This window comes from Xyrauchen texanus, chromosome 12, assembly GCF_025860055.1.
Source record: "Xyrauchen texanus isolate HMW12.3.18 chromosome 12, RBS_HiC_50CHRs, whole genome shotgun sequence".
Taxonomy (NCBI): domain Eukaryota; kingdom Metazoa; phylum Chordata; class Actinopteri; order Cypriniformes; family Catostomidae; genus Xyrauchen; species Xyrauchen texanus.
The window spans coordinates 32,153,058-32,180,455 of record NC_068287.1 but is presented as its reverse complement, the minus strand read 5'-3'; the positions used below and the strand labels follow the sequence as shown (position 1 = coordinate 32,180,455).

General features: G+C 37.4%; 1 protein-coding gene across 1 annotated transcript in view; it reads left to right on the top strand.

Moving 5' to 3' along the window:
- The first annotated feature begins 378 nt into the window (after nucleotides 1-378).
- The window catches only part of LOC127652819 (epithelial membrane protein 2-like), a 33,483-nt gene continuing 6,463 nt past the window's right edge, over nucleotides 379-27,398 (top strand). The window contains exons 1-4 of the mRNA XM_052139219.1: nucleotides 379-526; nucleotides 23,811-23,925; nucleotides 24,015-24,111; nucleotides 24,752-24,892. Coding sequence (XP_051995179.1) covers nucleotides 23,848-23,925; nucleotides 24,015-24,111; nucleotides 24,752-24,892 — 316 coding nt within the window. The 5' untranslated portion in view covers nucleotides 379-526; nucleotides 23,811-23,847. The remainder of the gene's footprint in view (nucleotides 527-23,810; nucleotides 23,926-24,014; nucleotides 24,112-24,751; nucleotides 24,893-27,398) is intronic.

Below are 27,398 nucleotides of genomic sequence, written 5' to 3'. Positions count from 1 at the left end.
AATAAATACATTTATTTAATTTATTTATGTTTTTGCATCGTCTCGCGTAGTTTTTTAGACGCAATGTCAGGTTAAATGAACGTCAACTTTTAAAAGCGCGTCTCGAGACACCTGCGTTCTTTTTTTATTTTATTTTTTAAAGGTGGGGGGGGGGGATATGTGCGTAAACTTTCACACATATCCTATGAAGGTTTAGGACAACTTTTAATAGTAATGTGGTGTTTTGACTATTGAGGTGTTAAACCACGCCCTAATTAAAACATAATGGTTCCACAAAGAACTTTGTAGGCTGTATAATTTAAACACCTAATGCGTCCACAAAGAATCCCCTCCCCGATTCCTCAGCACATATTACATTGCAGACCACACCCAACAAGAGTTCTGGGCAGTTCAGGATTTTGGAAAAGGAGGAGCGCGCACTTTCCCCCTCATTTCATTACTACTACGTTAGTCACGTTCACGCTCGCATCACTTCGTATCCACATCAAACTAAACAATATTTGACACTTTTGGCTCCTGTGTAGCGGTAAGTGTGAATGATAACTAACGGCTTGTTTCTGCCTGTAACCAGATGTTTGTAGCGTGATAAAACTGATTAAGAAGATTAAGAAGTCTTACTTTGCGCAAATTTGTGAATACTGTATCGAGCAACTATATATTCATTCTATGAGGCTTTATCTATGTGTTTGAGTGTAAACTTTTAAACTCACGCAGGGAGAAAATCTCTGAAGAAAGGGGCGTTGGCGCCACGCGCCGATGATGCGACTTTACTGATGTTTCACTGGGTGAATCACAAAATCGTTGTGACCAGACGTGTATTGTTTACTTGTAATCCTTTTAAACCTATTTTAAGCAAGAGGTAGTATCTAGTTAGACTTAGGTTTTAACAATATGAAAGACTAGCCTTGTGTTTTGAAAAGAAAGATAGGTTAGTTCTCTTTATATTTTTAGTTGACGTGTTTGGCGGTGCGTATTTAAAAGTAGTTTGAAAGACTGAGGTACCACCAACCTGTCTCGCATGTCGCCTCCTGGTGACAGTAGGCAGCATTTCATCATTCAACATGCGTTTAAATATTTTATGGGTTAAATCTTGCATTACTGATTATTTTTTATTTTTTTATATAAATATGTAGGCTAATTTACATTAAATGTACTTTATACATTAAGTTTAAATTAGCCTACATATTTAAAAAAAAACAACAACATATATTTACATAGCCTATGTTGATATGTGTATGTTTGTAATTTATAAAATATATTTACATATTTATTTACTTAAAGGGACTTTTTCTGAGGTGTATTAACCAAGGTCATTCACCAAGCAAGATCAAATTACTTTTTTATTTAGGAATACATAAACTGTTAACAGACGTTAAAAATCATGTTTAAAATGACAAACTATGTTAAAGATTTAACAAAAAGATGTTGTTGTTGAGATGTTTTGTGGTTTTCTGTACAAGACCATGCATTGTTCCCGAAGTGGCCCTACAGCGTGTTTTGCATGTATAATTAATTTAGCATGTCTGGCATTTTATCTTGTTCAGTACAGTCACGTGTGTTTGTGTGCTTTCTCAGTGGCACATTCCAGTGTGTTACTCATGGGGCTGTTCTTGGGGGTGGGTAGTGTGTAGTGTGTTCATGAGGTGCAGCAGTTTTCACTGGACTGGATTTCCGGACGCCTGTCTGCCCTGCTATTACAACACAAACACAGCCTGCAGTGAGCGCCATAATTCAAACCTACCTATCAAAAGCAAAACCTATATAGGAAAGGATATATGCACAGAAACACCTCTCCCATACTTTTCTTTCCTCTATTGCATAGTATGATATATAGTCTGGCAACTGTGAAAAGTCACAGATGTTTGAAACATATTGTGCAGCAACTTATCCATACATTATTCTACATTGTAAAGAATTGTTTGTCAGGCAACTTAAAGGGTTAGTTCACCCAAAAATTTAAATCCTCTCATGATTGACTCAACTTTATGCCATCTCAGATGTGTACGACTTTCCTTTTTCAGCAGAACCAAAGCAAAGATATTTATAACATTTCAGCTGGAAGTATACAGGTGTCATTAGACTGCTGGCTGTTTGATGGTCCAAATGGCACATTTAGGCAGCATAAAAGTAATCCACACGACTCCAGTCAATAAATGAATGTCTTCTAAAGCAAATCGATAGGTTGATATACAATTATATATAATTAAAACGTTTTTAACTTTAAAACATTGCTTCCGTTTGCTATTTGAAATGACCTAACTCTCACGTAACGTTTGTATCCTCTGTTATATACAAAGTGGCACTTCCGACTTCTAGCATGAACCCGCCATTGCACTTATGTCTCTGATGCATCGACTGCTGACAGGAAGCGATATTTAAAGGGAATAAAGTTTTCATTCTAGATTTATATGCTATTTGAAATGACCTAACTCTCACGTGACGTTCGTATCCTCTGTTGTATACAAAGCTGCAATTCCGACTTCTCGCATGAACGCGCCATTGCACTTACGTCACTGATGCATCGACTGCTGGCAGGAAGTCATTTTTAAAGCTAATAAAGTTTTTATTATAGATTTATTTTTAACACAAACCAATCGATGTGCTTCATAAGACATTAACTGATTGACCGGAGTTGTGTGGATTACTGCCTATATATGCCTTTTGGGCACCCATGGCCCCATTGGCACACATTCTCTTTCATTGTATGGACAAAAAGAGCTGAAATGTGCTTATAAAAAATCTCCACTTCGGGGTGGCTATAAGGTAAGTAAATCCTGAGAGAAAATCCCTTGAGGAAAATATTTGGTGCAAAAATGTACTTTACGTGGTGACATCTAGGGCTGCACGATTTGGACAAAAAGTCATTTCGTGATTATTTTGAAAACTCTGAACTGGGATTGTGATAGACAAAAAAAAACAAAAAAAAAACATGGTAATGTTTTCCACATGGCACAACTGCCAGAAGGCTGTTGAGGTTTTCACACATAAGTCTTCAACCAAATTGAGACATTTTTTTTAATTTGCCCACAAACAAATAAATATATAAACAGTGAAACAAAGAAAAACGCTGTCTTCTTAATATTCAAATTGTAACCATCCACTGTGTACATACTTTCCAATACCAATCTCCAATTTACTTTTTATCTAATCATCAGATGCTGATTGTTTACATTTTTATCAGCTGCTCTGTCAAAACTGGTTATATGTAAGCTTTCTGCTCAATGTCACTGTTAACTGAATTCTTCTGTTGGGAATACCATAATTGTTCCTTTGTTTTTGATGTCAAAATTACTGTTGTTTAATTGACTAATTAAATAAGCACAACATTTTCCATTTTACTCTTTACCATAGGCCTTAAAAACAAGTAGGCTTATACAAACTATTCTCTACTGTATCAATATGTGTTACGTTCCTGTGTTGTCTGCCCTCTGTTCTCTGTTTCACTATCACGTTGATTTCACGTTTCCTTGTTGTCCGCTCCATGTTTTCCTTTTCACTCGTCACCGATCTAGCTCCATGTCACGTTTTCCCTGTTGTCCGCCCTGAGTCTCACTGTCCGTGTGTTAAACTACATTTCCCACAATTCCCGGCCTCCCCCACCGCCTGCACTCATCATTGTTTTCACCTGTGTCTCGTTCAGTCTCCACTTTGTCTGTGTATTTAAACCTTGGTTCTTTGTTTACTCTCTGTCGGTCGTTGTTTGGTAATGTTTCATTTCTTGCATGTCGTCAAGCCTGGTCCGTGTTCCCTACCCGAGTTCAGAGTTTGTTGAGTTTGTTTCATCCTGTTTATTTCTGTCTCGTTGTGTATCAGTTTCCTGTTTTCCCCTCGTGGACTTTTCTTTGTGTTTACCTTTTGTTTCTTATTTGTTTATTCTTAATAAAATACCGCGTTTGGATCCGCACCTCTGTCTGTCCTGTCCTGCTTCCACACCCAGCATAACAATATGACTGAATCAACCTTTTTAGGTTACACCAATGAAAGTCGTTTTTATAGACCCTTGAAACCAAAATTAGTTTTGTGGCTTTCACTACTAGTCTCTTATCTATTCATTTTTAGCAGACATAAACATTTAAAGGAATATTCAGGGTTTAATATAAGTTAAACTCAATCGACAGTATTTGTGGCATAATGTTGATAACCACAAAAATACATTTCAACTTGTCTCTCCTTTAAAAGAGAATAATAATAAAAAACAGTCTGTGTTACAGTGCAACACTTAAAATGGAAGTGAGTGGGACCAATTTGTAAACATTAAAATACTCACTGTTTAGTATATCCATAAGATGTAAATAACATGTGTGTTAACATAATTTTAGTGTGATAAAATCGTTTACTAACCTTTTCTGTGTAAAGTCATAGCCAATTTTACAATTTAATTGCCATAACGATGTGATGCTGTAAACCCTAAAACAATCGTAAAAACAAAGTTTTAAACAACTTTACAGCTAAAATAATACAAATGTTCATGTAAATGCTTATATAAAATATTCAGCTTCACATTTCTGCCTTTAAATCCTCCAAAAAATTGGCCCCATTCACTTAAATTGTAAGTGCCTCAATGCAACCCCCTTTTTTTTTTTTTTTTTTTTTTTTAAGAAAAGGAGGTACAAGTCAAAATAAGTTTTTGTGGTTATAAACATTTTGCCACAAATGCTGTCAATTGAGTTTGACTTGACTTATTGATATTTTACTTTAGAATGTAGGTTTTCTCTTCTGGGACATCAGACCAAAAATATTGATGACTCATACTCAATATCATCTACTTCTGAATACCAATTGCATGTATCTTCTTTTTTCACTGAAATACACTATTTGTATTTCTCATCAACTCCTTTTGTTGAGGTTTTACATGGGCAATTTGGTCAGATTGATGATTTCTTTTCCATGTATTAACATTGTATTATGCAAAAATGAGAGATTTTTCCAGTCGTTTGTTTATATAAGTTGTTTCCAATCCTGATTTTTGACTCTTTTGTTTTTGGCTAATGATTGATCCAACAGAAATGATGCCATTCATAAAAGTGCTGTTTGCAGGGGTTTCCAGAGAATAGGTGGCAGGTTTTGTTGCGGATGGGCAGTTCCATTTGAATCAATGCTCTCAATGTCCATCAGGAAGTGCCTCTCCCTTTGGCCAGGTTTAAGCTCTGGTCCCTTTGTGTTTTTTAACTGCTGCAGCAAGCTCAAAGTGACCAAGCCTGCTATAATGATTCTGCAGGCCTGATCTTTTAGCTGAAGACAGTGAAACAGCAGGGAGGCAGCTGTCAACTATTAAATTAAATTGCCAACTATTCCAACACAAACTCATTTATTGCTTTAGTAAAACTATGACAATAACTTAAAGCTATTTTAATCTTGCAATGGACTGCTAATGTGAGCATTAAGAAGTTAATGTCACATCAGTACAGTGTTTCCAGCAACATAATGCTGTGAAATGAGGGGAAAAATGAAGCAATCTACGAAAGTTGTTTGGTTTGACTTGTGGCTTTGTAGTCTTCCTTTGTTTTCACCAATTACAGAAAGAATCACAATGAAACTCATCTATCTTCAGTGATAGGTGAAATCGAGGGTCATTGGTGTGTCAGACTCTGAGACAAATTGGCGTGACAATTGAGTGAATCAGACAGAGTGTTTGAGTCTGGGACATTGTGATCTGCTTTCATGTTTTTGGGCAGGACTCTGGACTGAGACAATGATTTGCACATGTCTTCACAACTGTGGGTTTTGGTAGCTAGATCTTCTCAGGGGTAAATGGTTTAAAACCCAGATTTCTTTTTTTTAAAGGGATAGTACATTCTCATAATTAACTTTCCCTCATACCGTCCCAGGTGTGTCTGACTTTATTTCTTCTGCAACACAAATATTTCTAGAAGAATATCTCAGCTCTGTCAGTCCATTCAATGCAAGTGAATGGTGGCCAGACCTTTGAAGGTCCAAAAAGCACATAAAGGTAGCATAAAATTAATCCATAAGACTCCAGTGCAGCTAATTCTATGTCTTCAAAAGCAATATGATAGTTGGGGGTGAGAAACAGATTTTTTCACTTTCACATTCACATTTTGAAAATGAAAGTGAAGATTTATAGTAAAAAAGGACTAAACCTATCATATCGCTTCTGAAGACAGATTTAACCACTTAAGACTTACTTTTATGCTGCTTTTATCAGATTTTTGGAGCTTTAAACTTTTGGCCACCATTCACTTGCATTATAAGGATCTAAAGATCTTCCTCTAAAAAGCTTTGTTTGACAAAAGAAAGTCGCACACATTTGGGTGGCATGAGGGCGAGTAAATGATAACGGAATTGACATTTTTGGGTGAACTATACCTTTAAGGAATCTGAGGTTCCTGCTGAAAGATCATTGCTGCTCTTGAAGATCCAGACTTTGTGAATTAATGATTAACGAGAGGCTGTGGAACATGTTATTACATCAACGAAAGTTGGTGTACAGATGTAACAGCATTGAAGAAGATGTGGTGTCCTAATTTAGAAGTGTTCTTCATCAACTCTACGGCTTTCTACTCACTTCGGGAGTTTTCCTCGATCATTCTGGTGGGTTTTTATATTCCGTCACAAGCATGCATGAACGCAGTGCTGCAACAGCTGGCTGATCACATCACAGACTTGAGGCAACAACACCTGGACTCACTTATTATTATTCTGGGAGATTTCAAAAATTCTAACCTCACCCTTGAACATGCCTCTCCAGAGACAGAAATATACTGGACCACTGCTACACCACTGTAAAGGATGCATATCGCTCACGTGCAGCTTTAAGACTCTCTGATTACTATCTGGTTCATCTTCTCCCGACCTACAAGCAGAAACTAAAATCAGCTAAGCCTATAGTAAAGACTGTAAAGAGAGCACTAATGAAGCAGAGTTGGAACTACAAGCTTGCTTTGACTGCTGATTGGAGTGTTTTTGAAGCTGCAGCCACAGACCTGGATGAGCTCACCGATACTGTGTGTAAAGGGAACAAGGGAAAGGAGGAGGCGAGAACCGTCTTGACAATATAAACAGCATTTCATTAAATAAAAAGACACACAAGCACACGGGGAAGCTACCTGTAAACGCTGTCGGCCTTTATCCCTCTCGGGAGGCTTGATTAACCTGATAAGGGGCCGGGTGTGTAAAATCACGACCCGGACCCGCCCTCTGCCCTGTCACACTGTGACATAATATATCAGTTTCTGTGAGGATATGTGCATTCCGACTAAGACATTTTTATCATTTAATAACGATAAACCATGGTATACTGGAAAACTCAGACAGCTTCGTCATGCCAAAGAGGATGCTTACAGAAGTGGGGATTAAATATTGTACAACCAGGCCAGGAACACACTGACTAAGGAAATCAGAGTGGCTAAATGAAGCTACTCTGAAAACTGTAAAAACAGTTTTCAGCCAACGATCCTGCATCTGTGTGGAAAGGCCTGAAAAGCATCACCAAGTACAAGTCACCTCCCCCTCACTGAAAAGGTTTGAAAAGCCCAGTCTCACACCCCTCCCCCGATCTGATCTTCACTACACACACACACACAGACACCAACTGTGAACAACCCTCACCCTCAATCTGCACTTTTGATCTGTGAGGAGGATGTGTGCCTGGTCTTTCGGAAACAAAAGACTAGGAAATCTTCAGGCCCAGAAGGTGTTTCACCTGCCTGTTTGAAAGTCTGCGCTGACCAACTTGCCCCCATCTTCATACAGATCTTCAATAGATCACTGGAGCAGTGTGAAGTTCCCTGCTTCTTCAAACGCTCCACCACATTTCAGTCCCCAATAACCCCCAAAAAATAGGTCTTAATGAGTACAGACCTGTCGCTAAAATCGGTCGAAAGACTGGTTTTGGCCTACCTAAAGGACATCACTGGTCCCCTGCTGGACCCCTTTCAGTTTGCTTACTGGGCAAACAGGTCTGTGGATGATGCTGTCAATATGGTTATGCATTATATCCTGCAACACCTTGACAGACCCTCGACACCTCAATCTGTAGATGGATCACCAGCTTTCTGACAGATAGGCAGCAGCTAGTGAGACTGGGGAAACTCACATCTGGGACCCTCACTATTAGCACTGGTGCTCCACAGGAATGCATTCCCTCTGCACTGCTCTTCTCCCTGTACACAAATGACTGCACTGCAAAGGACCCCACTGTCAAGCTCCTGAAGTTTGCAGATGGCACAACGGTCATCGGCCTCGTCCACGACAGCTGCATATAGATGGGAGGTTAATCAGCTGGCTGTCTGGTGGAGTCACAACAACCTTGAGCTGAACACTCTCAAAACAGTGGAGATGATAGTGGACTTCAGGACTTCCTTTGTTTTATATTCTTTGTCTCTCTGTATGTTCTATGTGCACTTTTTTCTTCTAACACTAAAAAAATTATTGTGTACGTAAGAACATGGCAATACAGCTCATTCTGATTCTGATTAACAACAGTAGTCTTGATAACCAGCCGGGGTGGTCCGTCGGCATGTCTGTTGACAGCTCCACGTGGTCACTGTTACTTATGCCCACAGAGTGTCATCTGTGGAATGCAATGTGAAAACAGGGCCTGCAGCACCTGAAAACCAAGGCTCTGTGGTAGAGCTCAGCAGCATTGCGGATGATGTCCCTGAGATGAAAACCTATCAGCCTACAGTATCAGCACCCGGTGTGGGCTTTCAACCCAGCAGGCCTGGCTGAGGGCAGATCAAGACCCTGCCGTGTGTGAATGAGGCTCCCCTTGAGATCAGCTGTAGTCAAACACATGTGCCATGCCATAATACATTTCTTTTACAAAACGGCAGCCTCTTGTGCCAAATCTACCCATGTAGTGTTAAAATATCTGTGGGAAGCCTCAGAGATGTGTGATAAAGACTCTAAGGCATCATAGAAGTAGCAGACTGTACCAGCCATAGCCAGTAGGCTCACTGCAAAAATATAATGTTTAAGCAAGAAGATTAGGAAAGTGGCTTTTATCAATGATGTAATGTAATTGTTGACACCTAACTAATAAGGTTATATAAGGAAACCCACATACTGATAATATTTGCTTTGGATTAAAGCAACTACCAAATGCATAAATTAAAATGTAATCATTACACTGCTGTTCAACCTCCAAAATCTGTTTAAAGATGCAGAAATAGGACTACTGGTATGTATTTGATGCCTAATTTAATAATAACTTAAACTCAAATTAATTCTTGTACAGAACTTTTAGTAACTACCAGTCATTAAACATTTGCAAGCTGGAGGAAGTTTTTTTTTTTTTATTTTTTTATTTTATTTTTTTTACAGTGCAGCAGGAACATTTCACACTGCACGTGTCGCTCTCCCTGGGAGTTTGTTTTCTTTTTCCTTTTCTTTTTCGCCTATGTTTTTGTGTCCAAACTCGGCTGGGGCTTATCATGCTTTAGACACAATAACCAAAACAGAGCTTTGTTTTGTTGTGTACATTAAACCTCATTTCTGTTTGCCAGCCAAGTCAGCAATAGATTTTTTGTTTTGTCTAAAAATAAGCCTTGTGCTTTCATTGTTGTTCACAAGCACAAATGACGCTGCGGGTGCCGAGTGGTGAGGAAAAGATCATCAGAGACGTCAGCAAATGATCTGATTCTTTACATGTGTTGGAAAAAGCTGCCAATCCATTTCACTCTGTAAAAAACAGAAAAGGTACAGTTGTTTACCTTAAGGGGCTGTTTCTACCAGATTTTACCCTTATAAATTACTTGAATTAGTGTGACCTAATGTAGTCAGGTTGATTTAGACGTGTATATATTAAATTATATTGTTTGCTCAAAAATGTATGTTACAAGACAAAGAACAAAATTAAGAGTTTGAAAGCATACTTGATTGTAGTGATTTGTAACAAATATCACAGTTCATGGCACCACTGACAAATATGCTGTATCTTTTGAAAAAAAATAATTATTTTCATCCATTTGATATCTTTGTGTTTAAAGCAGCCTTTTAATGTCGTGTCAGTCGACATACAGCAGGCTTAATCAGAAAACCATTTACATGGGACCCAGCAGGCAACATTTCAGCTGCTCATGTTTAATTTTCACTTTATTGAGCCAGAATAGGCCTGCTTTTAATTTATGACTGTATTTTAAAACAAACTCCTGTCCCCGAAACGATAAAAATGGAAATTAATGTGCAATACACAAGTGCTTCAGTGGAACTTAGTCTACAACAATGCATTGATCTTAATTAGATCACTGTTTATAGGCTAGTACTTCCCAGGAGAAGATGATGTTGTTTATCCAAGGCTGTTAACCTTCACAGCTTTACAGCTGTTCTGGAGAAGTCTTCTTTTCAGCTTTTTCCTTTCATCCTCACTGTGAAAGATGACTTAAAATGAACTCTGTGCATCATCACCCCCCTCCCCCCCACTACTGGCCCATTGGACATTTCCCTTACCTTTTATCTGCAATCTCTCTGATCATGAAGTAAGAGTTGGTTTCCAAACTGCGAAACAACCCATGAACGGTTTGTTAACTTTGGGTCGTCATTCGAAACCACATCCAATGTCAAACTTGCTCTCTAAAACATTCTCCTCTCACATCCCTTGTTAACTTTGTGGTTTTCCATAATGCTCAATAGTGCTAGGAAAGCTAGGGTCAGGCTAGGTAAAACTGGGTGGTAGTGTACTCTGCTTGTCACATGTTAATATTTTCACCACCATTGATGCATTCATTTTACAACTGTCATATTTTCTAGACTTCTGACAAAAAAAAATATTTTTGGCTCAATGATCTGTTTTTCATTGCAGGATTATGGATGTGTGTGACACATTACTAGAGCACATTTAATTCCTTTTCCTTTAGTTTAAATACTGGAGGACACAATGACACAGCCTGAGTTATTACAATCCATTGAAACTGTCATTGTCAGGGTGTGTTGGTGGCAGAGACGTCATGCGGCTATTTTTTAAATTATGAGATAAGACAAGACCTCAGGGGATACAGTTTTTGTTTAGTGTGAAATGAGAATCTCAAATCTTAATAAACAAGAGTAAAATTGCATCTACATTTGAAAGTCAGTGATAATGCATAGAAAAGAGAAGCTTTGACATTGTTCCATGCACAGAAAAAGTGGTAACCTGCAATTATTACCCGCATTGCAATAATTACTGCAGTTATTACAATTAGTTTTGTTGGCATAACCAATAAAACTATGTATTCAGGTTAGTTCAGGAACGTTAATTTAGAAAAACTTGAATAAAACAACGTATAGCACATTTTTAGATTAACTTTTTTTTTTCCAGGGTGACTATTTGCACCCAAGTTTAAATAGCACCTTTCCCACAGCGTGGCTATTTGCACCCCAATAGTCTAGTGGAAACCGTAATTTATGCCAAACTACATTGTTAGTGTTGCTGCAGTGGTGTGGGGTGTAGCGATGGTGCAAATGTAACTGTTTGTGCAGAGGACCCAGGTTCGAATATGCCTTAGTCACACTCATTTTCCCATTCGGTTTCCTGTCTCTGCTTTTAACATTTTCTTTAATACTACTTATTTCAATACAAATTTATATAATGGTAGTTTTACTATAGTTATATTATAATAACCATGTTTTCTTTGGTAGAAACCATTGTTTTGATGCAATTAACCATGATGTTACTACAGTAATATGGTGTTAATATAGTAATCATGCTTAATTTTGTGGTTATTATGATTTTCCTACAAAATTCCATGATGATACTATGGATACTGCAGTAAAACTTGATACATTTTTGTAAAGGAAGGTTAGGGTTTTGTTTTAGAGGTATGGGTAGGTGTTGTGTGTCTAAATAAACACAATAAACACGGCCCTAATCTGTATATTAGTATTGAAATAGTGGTGCTAATAACATCTATCATTATTTGTACCAGGGCTAGACTGGGAAGAGAAATTGGTCTGGGGTTTTACATAGCAACTGGCCCAAAAGTTGAGCGGGGGGGTCCTTTTCTGCATATTGCGGTGCCGTTTTGTGGTCCGTTCTGCATAATGCGGTGGCACATTTTATCTTTTTGCATCCGACCCCTGATCGGCCCAGAAGTGTATCTGCCCACCGGGCACTGATTTGTACCAGTCCAGCACTGATTTGTACCAGGATTGAGGTGCAAATAATATTTGCCACTATTTGCATTATTTTGGATATGAAATTTGGACTTTTGGACTACAATAATAATGCAACTTAATATTCAAATACAAATATTTTTTAGAAGTTGCATTTATAATCCACTTGGCTCAAAAATCTGAGGGGTATGTGCCCCCTCACTTTGAATAGGCATGAAGCTTCTACTTGGCATCAATGTGGTGCCAGGATTTTGTTTTAATCCTTCAGATCTGAGTTGGCTGGTTAGTGTTATAACACGTCATGTACACGTGCGCTGGATAGAAGCCGCAAAGCTTTGCAGGGTGGCATTGGAGCTTTCCGTCTCATTTCAACCATTTGTTCCATGACTGCAATCTCTTTTTTCTGCAGTGGCCGACTTGGAAGCCTGCTGGAGACTGCGGCTTTTTTATGTGTAAAAAAAAATTACATTTAAAGTGAAACGCAAGTCAGCTTTTTCCACCAAGCTTAGGGGAACAGAGAGTGGTTGCTTAGTGTGTACACACACTCACACAGATGCAAGCAGTTCTACATGCAGAAATAAGTAGACATTGCTTATCTTATACATTTTAAAGTTTTTGGTTTAGGTTTAGAAGGACATGGAGAGTGAGAAAATGTTGGCAGAATGTACATTTTTGGATAAACTATCCCTTTAAGGCATTGACACCAATTAATTTACTAATGATGGTTGGTGTATACTCAACCTCTGAGGCTGGGGTGGTATGGCTGTCATTACCATTCCACAGGATTCCAAATAGCAAACTCAAACCCCACGGCCTTATGCAATGTGTTTCCAAGACAAACGCTTTTAGGTTTTCATGTCTCAGCCTATATAAACTTTAAAGGGCCTCAACCCCCAACTCCATTAGAAGACTAAGCTAAAAGCTTGAATTTGTTCTCTTTGTCGTTTGAGGCTATAGTACAGATGTAACTTATTTGTGTCTTAGACTGATGGACTGATCTAATGTATAGAACTGACATATTTATTCATCAAAATGGTTAAATGGTATTCAAAAGCCACACAAGGTGCCTATATAATACTCATAAATGACTTTACTGTTCTTGCTGTTATTTCTGTCCTCTCTTGATTAATATATTTTGAGATAGTTCAGATCCATCATTCAGGAGTCCTTTAGTTGTGTATATTCAGGGTCATATCATTAGTATTCGTATTTGTATTTTACATATTTACATGTACATTTTTGTAAGTTTGTATAGACACTGAAACATATATAAATGTATTCACAGCATCTAAAAGTGCTAAAATATAAAAAAATATAAGTAGGATGAATATTTATGCAACAGCACACTTTAATCATCTCACTCACATAAATACACAGATTATATACTCCTTTGAATGCTTCAACACAATGGAAAGAACATAATGTAACAGTTATGCCACAGTAAATAAATGCTTTAACAGCTTTCAATATATTAATCTCTAGCACTGGCTACTGGGCAGGGTAGGAGAGTATAAATGTTTGAAGAACAGCAGCAATAGTTTTTCATTAAAAAGTTTTACGCACTCTGTGTGTAGACCTTTCATCGGAAGTTTGTCTCACATAATCGTCACAGATTTGGTGTAAACAGGCCTTTGGCGCGGGCTAAACATATGTCTCTCGCGGGCCACCGCGTATTGAGGAACCCTGCTTTACAGTATATAATTTGTTCCTAAAAGGCCCAAGGGAAATATGCAAGACGATTATGCCTCTGTGTAGCCGCCATACCATTTTCAGTATGTTTCTACAAGAATTTCTTTCATCAATGTTTTCATCTTTCACAGAGCCATTGGTGACATAAACAACTAAACTCTAGTGTTTTTGAGTTCTCTGTGTGTTAAATGCCACATTTTGTGCCATTATGGATATCATCAAATTAACAGGCACTTCCCAGCCGCTTTTCGGAACGCAGTGATCCTCTCTGATTGCTTGCCTCAATTACGGACTTAACTGAAAAGTGCAACATAAAGCAAAAACTTTAAGACCTTTACTAAAGATTAAATGTAATTAAAAAAGTGCTTAATTTATTTTGATGTTAAAAAAATACTTTCTCCTATCACAACTTAATGTGGATAGACAACTCTATTTAAGCCATTTTAGGTTGAATTCCCCACAAATTGAAAACAGAGTGGCCCTGTGTTGCTTTTAGAACATTGCTCTGTTTGTTTGAGCATCCCGACCTGCCCGACAACAAGACACATTGGCTCTGGTGTGGCTGTTTGGTCATATATCCTATCCTATCATATCAATGGCAGATGGGGCAGCGTTCGGGGAAACCTGTTTGAAACAATAATTTTTGCAAATTCGTTTGGTGCTGCGAGTGGTGCAGAAATTACACACTTCACCTATTTTAGATTATTACAATACATTCATAGCATCAGAAAGAAAGTTAATGTTTTTGTAATTTTTAGACAGTATGTTTTGAGTTTATCTTCCCATGTTCCCCCCTCCCCCAGCTCCGCCCCTTTCAGCCCTTTACGCCTCTCGGTACAACACAGGAAGGCAGCTGCATAGAAAATTAAGACCATGTGTGGACAGAGACCACGTTACACTACGATTAAATGAAACTAGCCCCCCACTTTACACACTACAGAGACAGACAGCTAATGTACAGCATGAAGGGGTGGTGGTCTCCTGAGGACTTCTACGACAGGCAATAAATAACCAATATTCTCAATCTTTATAAATGCCTGTGATTAAAGCTGATGTGTGTAATTCCTGTGCCACACCAAACGGAATTGCAAAAGTAATCACTGTTTTAAAAACAATTCCAGAAAACTCACGTCTTATTTTGACTGATGTGAAATGTTAGAAAACCCACCTCTGCCTACTGCTTAAACTTTTAAATGCATTTTGATAGTTTATGCGCATATCAAGCGTTTCCATTCTGGGTTTTTAAGCGCAAATTTACAATTTGCATAAAATATTTGGATGGAAACCCAGCGAATTTGCGGCTAGTTTGCCAAAACTCTAGATTTTTTGTTAGGGCTGGTATAAGGGAAAGAATGGAAACATCATCTAAATTATACACATCCACTTTAATTTTGTTCTTAGTTACTCCCATTGAACTTAAAGTATAACTCAAAGTAATGAAAGTCAAATACGTCGATTTTCAGGCATTTTGATGTCTCATGGCAGAGATTGTAAAGCTGAGATACTTCTCGTAGACATGGATCATCCTGTACCCTCCCACATTGTGCTTCCCTTGTGTACTGAGGCTAGTTTCCTGTTAGCCGACCCAGGTCTCTTTCATTATGATTTCACGTTGGCTGAATCTATAGTCTTTGCTGTCTGTGAGCTGTAATTGGGAACGTGCCTTTGCCTTCCTCTTGAGGCTGAGCTCAGTGAGAAACCCTCCATTCTTTAACCATTCTTTCCCGCCTAAACTGCACTGCTCAAATGCCACACCCTGCATCCCACATTCCATGCTAACGAACTTTATTTGTCTTAACAACCACGCATCTTCATTTTCTCTAGTAACTCTATATCAGAAATGTTTATCTTACAGATACATACTAATTTGTATTAGAGTGACCATATTCTGGTTTTCCAAAAAGAGGACACCTTTTGTGCACCTTTGGTGGGGGTGGAATAATAAGGTTCAAAACAGTGTTACTATGAATGCAAACTTTAATACAGTGAAAAAGACACTCTATTAACATTACATAAATATATATATATATATATATATATATATATATATATATATATAAATAAATACAAATTCCCAACATTCTTTTGAATGTCCATGTACTAAAATAAAATATTTGATGCCATGAGTGTACCTTCATTTACTATTACTATTATTTTGAATGGCCATTGAAAATGAAGCAACGTGATAACAAATTTACCTGGTCGCAAAAAGTAGTCTGTTAATTTACCTGAGTAACTTTCACCTTTTGCTGTCCCTTTATGCTTCGCAGAGCTAATGTGTGCTTCTAAATCACTTGCACCTTTATTAGCAACTGACACATAAATGCCAGCTTTACATGTCATACATTCAGCTTCCCACAGATCTCGACCTGGACAAAAGCATGGGAATGTTTGGTAAATTTGCACTTTCTTTTGGGCATTGTTTCCACTCAGATATCATTTGCTGCTACTGTCAAGCATCTGTTTGATGCCGAACACAACAGCACTTCGCGGGTTCGCGGAGAGATCGACAGGCAGGACTTTGGCCAATAGTTGCTGCAAGCCTCTTATAAACAAATTGGTGTGCAAGAAGGCGGGACTTACAAAGACAGGTTAAAGCATTGCAAATATGGGGCAGTGGTGGCTCAGTGGTTGAGGCTCAGGGTTACTGGCCAGAAGGTCGGGGGTTCAAGCCCCAGCACCACCAAGATGCCACTGTTGGGCCCTAGAGCAAGGCACTTAACTCCAGGTTGCTCCGGGGGGATTGTCCCTGTAATAAGTGCACTGTAAGTCGCTTTGGATAAAAGCGTCTGCCAAATGCATAAATGTAAATGTAATGTGTGCACAGACAATGAAGTATTAGACCAAATTGCATTATGACCACATCATAATGCAAATAAAGCAGAATCACGGACATTTTAGCCAATTTAGAAATCCTGGCCGGATGCTTTTTAAGGTCCAAAAAAGACTGGGACATGTCTGGGGAAAAAGAGGACGTATGGTCACCCTATTTGTATATGCCTGATTTAAGTTATTTTACATATATTTCACATAAAGTTACTTTATGTGTAACAGATTAGCATAGTCTAGTTAGCCCCTGCTGATAGATGCTGTAACTACATCTATCTTGACACATAGAGCATCTTTCTCTATTGATGGCCTTTTAAAAGTAGATGTGTTTTCTGATTAAATAACATTCTTAGCAAGCAACATATAAATTACAAATATTTCATTAAATTAAAGTCTTAAATTTATCCCTGTCTGCTGCATTTCACATCACAGCTCAGGATAGTTGCTAGTGAAGGGCTTGAGACTGTGTGCATTCTTGTGGTGCTGTTAGCCAATCAGTGTTGTGATGATGACATTTTCACATGGCATTTACGGCTCAGGTGTTTGGCTCCTTCTGGGGTTCCCATGAGCAAAGATGGCAGATTTTAAATCGTATTTACAGGGGTCCTGCACCAGTCGAGCAACTGCCTTAATTAGAAATGCTAACTGATAGCTCTCTTTAGAAATTTTAGACCTCCTTGCTTGTAAACATATGCTGCTTGGTGCTGATGTGGAAGAGTTCACATCCTGGCTCAATGGCTCCACCTCAGGTCAGTTTTATCATGGCACCCCCTCATTAAAGTAAACACTTGGAGCCAAATGCCTTCATCTTAATTAAGAGAAGTAAAAGGCAGTATTTTATGAAGCATATTGGTGTTGGTTTTTGAAAGGCTTATTGCAGGTAACTTCATTAGCTGAGGAATACTTGTGTGCTTAAAAGTGGGGAAACAATGCCTTTGTTACTGGACTGCTAATTCTGTGAATCCTTATTTTCTTTCCTAAGTAAAAAAAAAAAAAAAACAAGATTCTAAGATTTTATTATAATTTCTTGAAACTCTAAAATAAGCTGCAAAGTGGAACAGATGCTTGACTATCTGCATAAAGGCATAACGTTATAAAGTCTGGTCCACTTTGCATATCATTCAGGCCAAGAACTGCCTATTCAGATGAGAAATTAAATTGAATGGTGACTGAGAAAGTCATTCTGCCTTACATCTTCTTTTGTTTTCCAAACAAAAAGAAAGTAATATGAAGATTTGGAACAACATGAGTTCAAGTAAATGATGACATAATTTCAATTTTTGCGTGCACTATCCCTTTAAATAGATTACAAACATATTAAATAGATACCACAATTACAAATCAGTGGTCTGTGAATGTATATTCAGTATAAGTATAACCTCAAACACATTAATAAAGGAAAAAAAGCCATTCATAAATTGCTGGGAGCAGATTTTGTGCAGGTTGAGATATAGGGTGTCTGTATGTGGCCGCAAAGCAGTGAATCACGAGAGGCTAAATTAGCAGCCGGCCTCTGAGTCACGCGTGTGATGCAGATAGAAGCAGACTGCATTTGCTGGAAAATCCTGCGTGAAGTTTTGGCCTCATACAGCCAAATCCTCTCCTGAATGGAGCTACAGACAGCGAGCTCAGGAAGTTTGAAGCATTATCTCATCAGTGAATGGGTAGAATAATGAGGTCAGCAGTGCATGACACCGTGGAGGCACACAACATGTGGATGCTTATGCTACTCTCTGTGATCCACACACAACTTACCACATGCCCCACTGAGAGCGAGAACCACTTAATCGCAATCACGAGGTTACCCCAAGTGACTCTACCCCAGAGGTCGGTAGAGTAGCCAAAAACTGTACTCAAGTAAAAGTACAATTACTTCAAAAACATAATTACTCAAGTAGAAATAAAAGTACTAACATAAATAATTATTTGAGTAGGAGTAAGAAAGTATCCAATTAAAAGAATACTCAAGTAGTGAGTAACTCGTTACTTTCACAAATTACATAATAGACATTTACTCCCTATATTCCATTACATAATGCACATTTAACATGTACTACAGAATTATTCGTATTATTATTATTATTAATAATGGAAATTCTGTCATCATTCACCATCATGTTGTTCCAAACCCATATGACTTTCTTTCTTCCATAGAACACAATAAGGAGATATTAGACAAAATGAGTCACTATTTACTTTCAGTGAATGTTTTTTTTAATATATATTTTGAAAGTGAATGGTGACTGAGAATGTCAGTCCCTAACATTCTGTCTAACATATTTTGTGTTGCACAGAATACAAAGACTCACACTGGTTTGGAACAACATGAGGGTAGAGAAATTATGACAGAATATTCAATTATGGCAATATTAAATTTTAAAAATGAAAATTCTCTCATCATTTACTCACCCTCATGCCATCCCAGATGTGTTTGACTTTCTTTCTTCTGCAGAACACAAATTCAGATTTTTAGAAGAATATTTTAGCTCTGTAGGCCAAACATTTTGATGCTCCAAAAAGCACATAAAGGCAGTTTAAAAGCAATCCATAAGACTCCAGTGGTTAAATCTATGTCTTCAGAAGTGATATGATAGGTGTGGGTGAGAAACAGATACATTTTTTTCATTTTTTGCTAGACAGCAGGGGGAGATATGCAGAAAAGAATGTGAATCACCATAAACACAAGAAGAAAGTGAAAGTGATCTGTTTCTCTATTTCTCACACCTATCACATCACTTCTGAAGATATTGATTTAACAACTGGAGTCTTATGGATTATTTTTATGTTGACTTGTGTCTGTTTGTATAGATTTAAAATGTTGCCACCAGAGTATGTGAGCGGAGTGGGGTGGCAATAATTTCCCCTCCGTGCTCAAAGCATTATTTAATCACTCTGCTCCAGCTCCACTCTGGGTTGTCCATTTCCCGCTCCTCGCCCACTCCGTGCTCCTGGATTAGAGAAACCCATCATTCTCTCCATGACAAAATTAGCGCCTAACTACCTCTCCACTGTAAAGTTATTTCAGTATGCTTTTTAATATCACAGCCTTCCATGTAGAAGGTGTATTAAATAAAAAATAAATACAAAATACTAGAAGATATGCTACAATGTGCTTTATTAGAAAACTAACATTAGCCCAAGACTTAATAATTTTTTTTTATAGCTTACTTTTGACACATATCAGTAGCATTCTCTTGGTTTGCTAGATGCAAAAAGAAAACATAAAATTAAAAATATAAATTGCCAAACGAAAAAAAAAATTATAAAAAATTACCAGAACAAAAACAAAACATTACATTAAATCAAATTAATAAATAAACATTATTAGGTCTATGTATTATTGCCTAATTATTGCCTATTATTTTCTATTATTGCACTTATTTTAATTAACCTTGCCCTATAGTTCTGTGAAAAAATAATACATTCTCAGAATGTTCTACACTTTTTTTAATCAAAACTAGATAAGACTGTCAAAACTATATGTCTAATGCAGAGTTCACTTTTAGAAATACTATCGTTTTTAAAGCTTCCTCTATTCGCATTTGCTGAGCTTCTTCATCTGCAAATGTATAATGCATAAATTAGCCTTCGGCACTAAAATAAATTGAGATGGCAATCGATTAAAGTCAAACAATGTAATATTAACATATTGATTAGTTCAGTTGATGTTTTGCGTCGTTAAAAGTTCATTTCTATTTAATGCGGGACATAATAGCCTACAGTTAAGATTTTGATGCATTAGATTAGAATGATGATATGATTATTCAAAATATTTAATAGGGGAGAGATATAGATGTATGTACTGATGACGATGTATGTTTAGATTTTCTCTCATATGAGTGGATTATCATCATGTTTTCTGGACACGTCTTTTAGGATTTCACAACAAACCTTTGATCGTGGCAATCACCTCCCCACTTGTGTTCAATAAATGGCAGTTGATTCAGGAATAAAGAGACAAGACACAAGCATGTAGTTAAGTCAAGCTTTGCCGCAAGCTTATCTCAATAATAGGAGTGTGAAAACAGAAAGCGAAAGAAACGTTTGTGCTGGAGGTCGAACATTACCAAGTGCTGCTAGATTTTAAATTAGTATTTTTTTTATCACATTCTTTCTGGCAATATCAGAAATTCCATCTTTCCTTCATGCCAAGTGTGTTTAACACTGCTTAACACATGGTGAATTATTGCATTAAGGTCCGTTAACAGGTGTTTTGCCCATGATGGAGTATTAGTGGAATGCTCTTGGAGCGAGAAAAAACAATGACGCTCCAATTTCTTTAAAACCCGCTCCTCGCTCCAGGCAAAATCATGCCACTCCGCTCACATACTCTGGTTGCCATCCATTCACTTGCATTGTATGGACCTACAGAGCTGAGAAATTCTACTAAAAATCTTCATTTAAGTTCAGTATAAGAAAGAAAGTCATACACATCTGGGGTTGCATGAGGGTGAGTAAATAATGAGAATTGTAATTTTTGGGTGAACTATCCCTTTAAGGGCTCTTGTCAGATCTGGATGAATTTGTCAATATATCATGCTGAAATATAATGCCTTCTTTCACTATTTCATAGCTTTTAAAGTCCTGTGTGGATTCTTATTTCAGTGTAGTTACAGTTTTCATTCTCATAAGTATTTAGATCGTTAGTTCTGTACAGCAGTACCGCTGCTCTCTAAATGCAGAGCACGCAGCCTATGTAGGGCACCAACTCTGGTCATGGAACACTCACTGTGTCTGAAACCGCCCTATCCACTATATTGTGCACTATTTCAAGTTTTCGCTATTTTGTAGGAGTCTGTATTCTGAGTGAGCCACTCGTTCCCTACTTTGGTTCACTCATTCTTACCCACAATGCACTCTAATTTCAAGTGTACATTTCAAGTACACTCGATGATGGTTAATTTCCCACAATCCACCATGGGGAAAATGTAAGAGCTAGGAGTTTACTGCTTCCTTCACTCCTGCAATGTTTTATTTCATGCTGAATGTAGTAAATTACTTTTTGACAAATCATTAGAAATGACAAATTACTGGATTCAAATAACGTAATAACATATAGAGAGTCAAAACATACAGATACATTTAAAATGTACTCTTTATTTGATCAAAAGTGTTTACTCTTTATATTAAAACACAGAGTTTATTAAAAATGACAAACAAAATGAAAGATTTATTGTATTAATATATTATTTAATAAGAATAACAAATAAGGCCCTCATTTCATTCACTTAACTGCTGAGATATAGTGCACTAACTGCCATTCACTATATAGGAAATACTGAATGAGTGAACGATTACACAGCCACTCTCGTCGTGACGATTGCCTTGTGCACATCACACGCGTGCATCCCGCGCACCTCGCTGTGCACGTGCAGAAATGCTGTCTGTTAGCCAGTTACAGAAACACCCTGAAAATTTTATTAATCTCATTACACAGAAAAGCCAATGTTAGAATTAGAGCCAAAACTTACCTCAGCGTCCTGCCTGAAGTTGGAGCTGTGGCTTTAATCTTGAAATATCAGCTTGTCTTGGTGTTAAAAGAAGGCATTCAATAATGAAACTATTATTTTTTTTAAAGTGTGGATAGAAGAAAGTGTTTAATTTTGAAGAGTCTGATGCTGCTGCACTGATGACTTGACAGTCTAATCACTCAAGTGGGAGCGTCTCATCGCTTGCAGCTGTGAACTTCCGCTCTCGTAAAAGTCCCATTCAGTAATCTCTCAATAAATTACACATTAATTCAAATTAAACCCAGTAATGTAACGACAGTTACACCACACATTGTAAAGAAGTAAAAGTAAAAACAATCATTCAAAATTTACTTGAGTGAGAGTAAAAAGTACCCACTTTCAAACCTTATACTAAATGTAAAATTTTCCCCAAAATGTTCTCAAACATTTTTGAGTAAATGTAACAAGATACTACCCACCTCTGCACTACCCTCGCTGCCAATTTGGTTGCTTAGGAGACCTGGCTGGAGTCACTCAGCACACCCTGGATTTAAACTCACAACTCCAGGTGTGGTAGTCAGCGTCAACACTTACTGAACTACCCAGGCCCAAGTGCATTTGCAGGATCCTTAACATCCAACACTTAAACCACAATGAAGGTGCCACTCAACAACCACATATTTAAAGGGAAAGTTCACCCAAAAATAAACATTCTGCCATCATTTACTCACATTTATGTAAATCTTAACCCAACTTAGTCTCAAAGAATGAAGGTCTACATTTACATTTTTCAAGTGGACCAAAAAGAGATCTGAGCCCACTTTCAAGATCACAAATAATGTGAATGCAAAGAGAACTGGGTCCTTTTTTACTCGGTTCAATTTTTGGTCCACTTAAAGGGGTCTGAGTTTGGTTCTAACAGGACCCAAGTGTGAAAACACTCTTACACATGCATTCCAATGTGATTCGCTTTTGTGGTAGCTCTCCTGATAGAGGGTTCAACTTTGGATTTGGAGGACCAAGGCTCTAGCCCAGCCAAACATGCAAGCTGACACATGAGAGTAAAGGGTCATAGAAAGCAACAACGACAGCGTTTTACTCGCTTTTGGCCCCGCTGGACATTTCACTAGGAAACTACAGCCAAATGTGTAATGAAGCTCGTAATTTCGTTTGGCAAAAACGTAGCCACTGTCATGTAATGTTCATGAGATCAGAATGTCTAAACCTGTATAACTTACTTTTTTCAGTGGAATACAAAAGAGATGTTAACCAGGCAGAATGTAAGGACCGACAGTTTCAGTCACCATTAAATTTCATTGTATGGAAAAAATACAATGAATGTGAATGGTGACTGAAGCTAATACTCTGCCTAACATCCCATTTTGTATTCCACAAACGAAAGAAAGTTATACGGGTTGGCAATGTGGCAATAACATGAGGGTGAAAAAATTATATAGACATATATAGAGATGCACTTGAAGTTAACAACACACACTGCATAATAATAATATAAAAGTGTTATATTAGCTCATTTTAATTAACCAAGCAGCACAAATTCATTTTTCCATGCTTTGAGTGTATATAGTGTTAAATAACCAACAGTTATTGAAGCTCTCAAAGCACTCATGCAAAGGAATCAAGAGTTTCTTTTAAATTACGGTTGAGAAATAGAAAGACCAAAAGGATCAGCACTCATATTACAGTTCCAGCTCCCAGTGTCACCCCATCACATGAGTGTATTCATTTCATTCAACAGGATATCTCTAATATTCATGTTTCTTTCTTTCGTAGATTCTCTTACTTTGGATTTTCTGTTGCATCACCAGCTATGTTGATTATTTTGGCCTTCATCATCCTCTTCCACTTCACTTCTGCAATTTTACTCTTCATAGCAACCATCAGAAATGTAAGTTTATTTCTTAAAATCTTAAAATATAATTGTGATTTTATATCAATACATGTTACAATTTGACATTACTTTTCTATCTTTTCAAGTCATGGTGGGTTTCGAATGAGTTTTCCATAGATCTCTGGTACAACTGCAACGACACAAATTGTTATGACATACCAAACAGTGCAACCTCTGATGCAGGTAGGCTTTCATTATCCAAGAATCTAAATGAATATACACTTTGCACAAGGTAACATTATATACAGTGATGTCATGTATAGAGTCTAAAGTCTCAGTCACCAGTTACTGTCATTGCATGGAAAAAAGATACAATGAAAGTGAATGATGACTAAGGCTGTTAGTTTTAATGTTTACATTTTTGGCTGAACTCTCCCTTGAAGAGCAGGGCTTAATTTATACTTAAAATTAAATACATTTTAATTTACCAGACCAGTGGTATATCGGTCAGGGAGACTAATTGGCCGATATTTGGTATTTTGAGATTATCAGCATTGTTGTACACATTGATTTTGCTATCATTAAAATGTCTTTTCTATTTCTGATTTTTTTATACATTTATTTTATAAAACATTTTTTTTTTTTTCAATTTCAGAATTTATCAGTTTTTTATATGTATCCTTTTCTTTAAATCCAATGTGCTCTCAGACTTTTGAACCCCACTGAATATAGATATTGGCAAAAGCCAACTATAACTTGAGTACTACTGCAGACATAACAGAATGTTCTCCCATTTATAACAATTTGCTCCAGACATTTCTGGTCACAATATGAAAAAAGACCAAGATTTTCACAAAGAAATCTTGTGTCCTCTCTTGAACAGCCTATCTTCAGATTATCCAGGCCACCATGATACTTTCCACTATCTTGTGCTGTGTGGGGTTCTTTGTCTTCATCCTTCAACTCTTCCGTCTGAAGCAGGGGGAGAGATTTGTCTTCTCCGCAATCATTCAGCTCCTGTCCTGTGAGTTCAATTCCACACTGTATATCTAACTAAAAGCACAGATTATTTTATTTTTTGAATAATGTTCCTTATTTGTATAGAGGATATCTGTTAGGAATCACATCAGAAATGGATAGTGTACTTCCTTACTGCCAAAACACAGTAATTACATATTTTGTCAAATTGAGTTACAACCAAAATCAGGTCTCTTAGACTATGATCTGTACTGTGACAGACAGTGTTGGGGAAGTTATCCACTACAAATGACTAATGAATAAAAAAATGAAAAAAATCAGATTACTTTACTGATTACTTAATCTCAAAGTAATCACATTACTAATTATTTTACTTTTAAGTTACTTTCTAAATACATTTTTCTAGAAACATCTTTTGGTTTTCCACTCAAATTCAGAATATCTGTATTTCCTCCTCATTCACTGTCGCACACCCTTCAGCCATCTCAGAAACGCTAACATATGTTCCTATGAATTCATATTTTAAATGTATTATACATATTACTTTAGTGCAAGTAATGTACTTTAAAGTAATTACTTTCATTGAAAGTCAGTAACTGTAATCTGATTACAAGAATTTTAAATGTTATGCCTATTGACTAAAAAGTAAATAGGTTACTGTAACTAATTACTTTGTAATCAGATACACCCAACACTGGTGACAGATGAGTTTGACTCAACCATGCTCTGATTCAGCGAAAATGAAGTTTGACACAAATCTACATTTTGGCTGGAAAATCAAAAATGTTAAGCCATTTTTCAGTTCCTAATTGATGTTTGTTGGGAGTATAGTTAAAAGATAGTAACTAGTATAAGAAACATCAGAGTTTTCACTGAACTATTGAATTTTTTGAGGGTATTATGCACTCAGTAGAACTAATAGACTGCCACACACTTGAAGTAGATTGCAGTGGCAATTTCAGTTGATTTTTATTTTTTTATACAAGTATTTAAACTGTTATGTACAAAATACAGCTTAACCCAGTAGAGAAACCAAAATCTGAATATATTGCATATATTGTGGTTGCACCCTTGAGTTCAAAATATGGTATATAACTACATAATATACAGGTGCTGGTCATATAATGAGAATATCATCAAAAAGTTGATTTTATTTCAGTAATTCCATTCAAAAAGTGAAACTTGGATATTATATTCATTCATTACACACTGACTGATATATTTAAAATGTTTATTTCATTTAATTGTGATGATTAAAACTGACAACTAATGAAAATCCCAAATTCAGTATCTCCAAAAATTAGAATATTACTTAAGACCAATACAAAAAAAGGATTTTTAGAAATGTTGGCCAACATGAAAAGTATGAGCATGTACAGCACTCAATACTTAGTTGGGGCTCCTTTAGCCTGAAATACTGCAGCAATGCGGCGTGGCATGGAGTCGATCAGTCTGTGGCACTGCGTGGGTGTTATGAGAGCCCAGGTTGCTCTGATAGTGGCCTTCAGCTCTTCTGCATTGTTGGGTCTGGTGGATCGCATCTTCACGTTCACAATACCCCATAGATTTTCTATAGGGTTAAGGTCAGGCGAGTTTGCTGGCCAATTAAGAACAGGGATACCATGGTCCTTAAACCAGGTACTGGTAGCTTTGGCACTGTGTGCAGGTGCCAAGTCCTGTTGGAAAATGAAATCTGCATCTCCATAAAGTTGGTCAGCAGCAGGAAGCATGAAGTGCTCTAAAACTTCCTGGTAGACGGCTGTGTTGACCTTGGACCTCAGAAAACACAGTGGACCAACACCAGCAGATGACATGGCACCCCAAACCATCAGTGACTGTGGAAACTTTACACTGGACTTCAAGCAACGTGGATTCTGTGCCTCTCCTCTCATCCTCCAGACTCTGGGACCTTGATTTCCAAAGGAAATGCAAAATTTACTTTCATCAGAGAACATAACTTTGGACCACTCAGCAGCAGTCCAGTCCTTTTTGTCTTTAGCCCAGGCGAGACACTTCTGACGCTGTGTCTTGTTCAAGAGTGGCTTGACACAAGGAATGCGACAGCTGAAACCCATGTCTTGCATACGTCTGTGCGTGGTGGTTCTTGAAGCACTGACTCCAGCTGCAGTCCACTCTTTGTAAATCTCCTCCACATTTTTGAATGGGTTTTGTTTCACAATCCTCTCCAGGGTGCGGTTATCCCTATTGCTTGTACACTTTTTTTCTACCACACCTTTTCCTTCCCTTCGCCTCTCTATTAATGTGCTTGGACACAGAGCTCTGTGAACAGCCAGCCTCTTTAGCAATGACATTTTGTGTCTTGCCCTCCTTGTGCAAGGTGTCAATGGTCGTCTTTTGGACAACTGTCAAGTCAGCAGTCTTCCCCATGATTGTGTAGCCTACAGAACTAGACTGAGAAACCATTTAAAGGCCTTTGCAGGTGTTTTGAGTTAATTAGCTGATTAGAGTGTGGCACCTGTCTTCAATATTGAACCTTTTCACAATATTCTAATTTTTGGAGATACTGATTTTGGGGTTTTTCATTAGTTGTC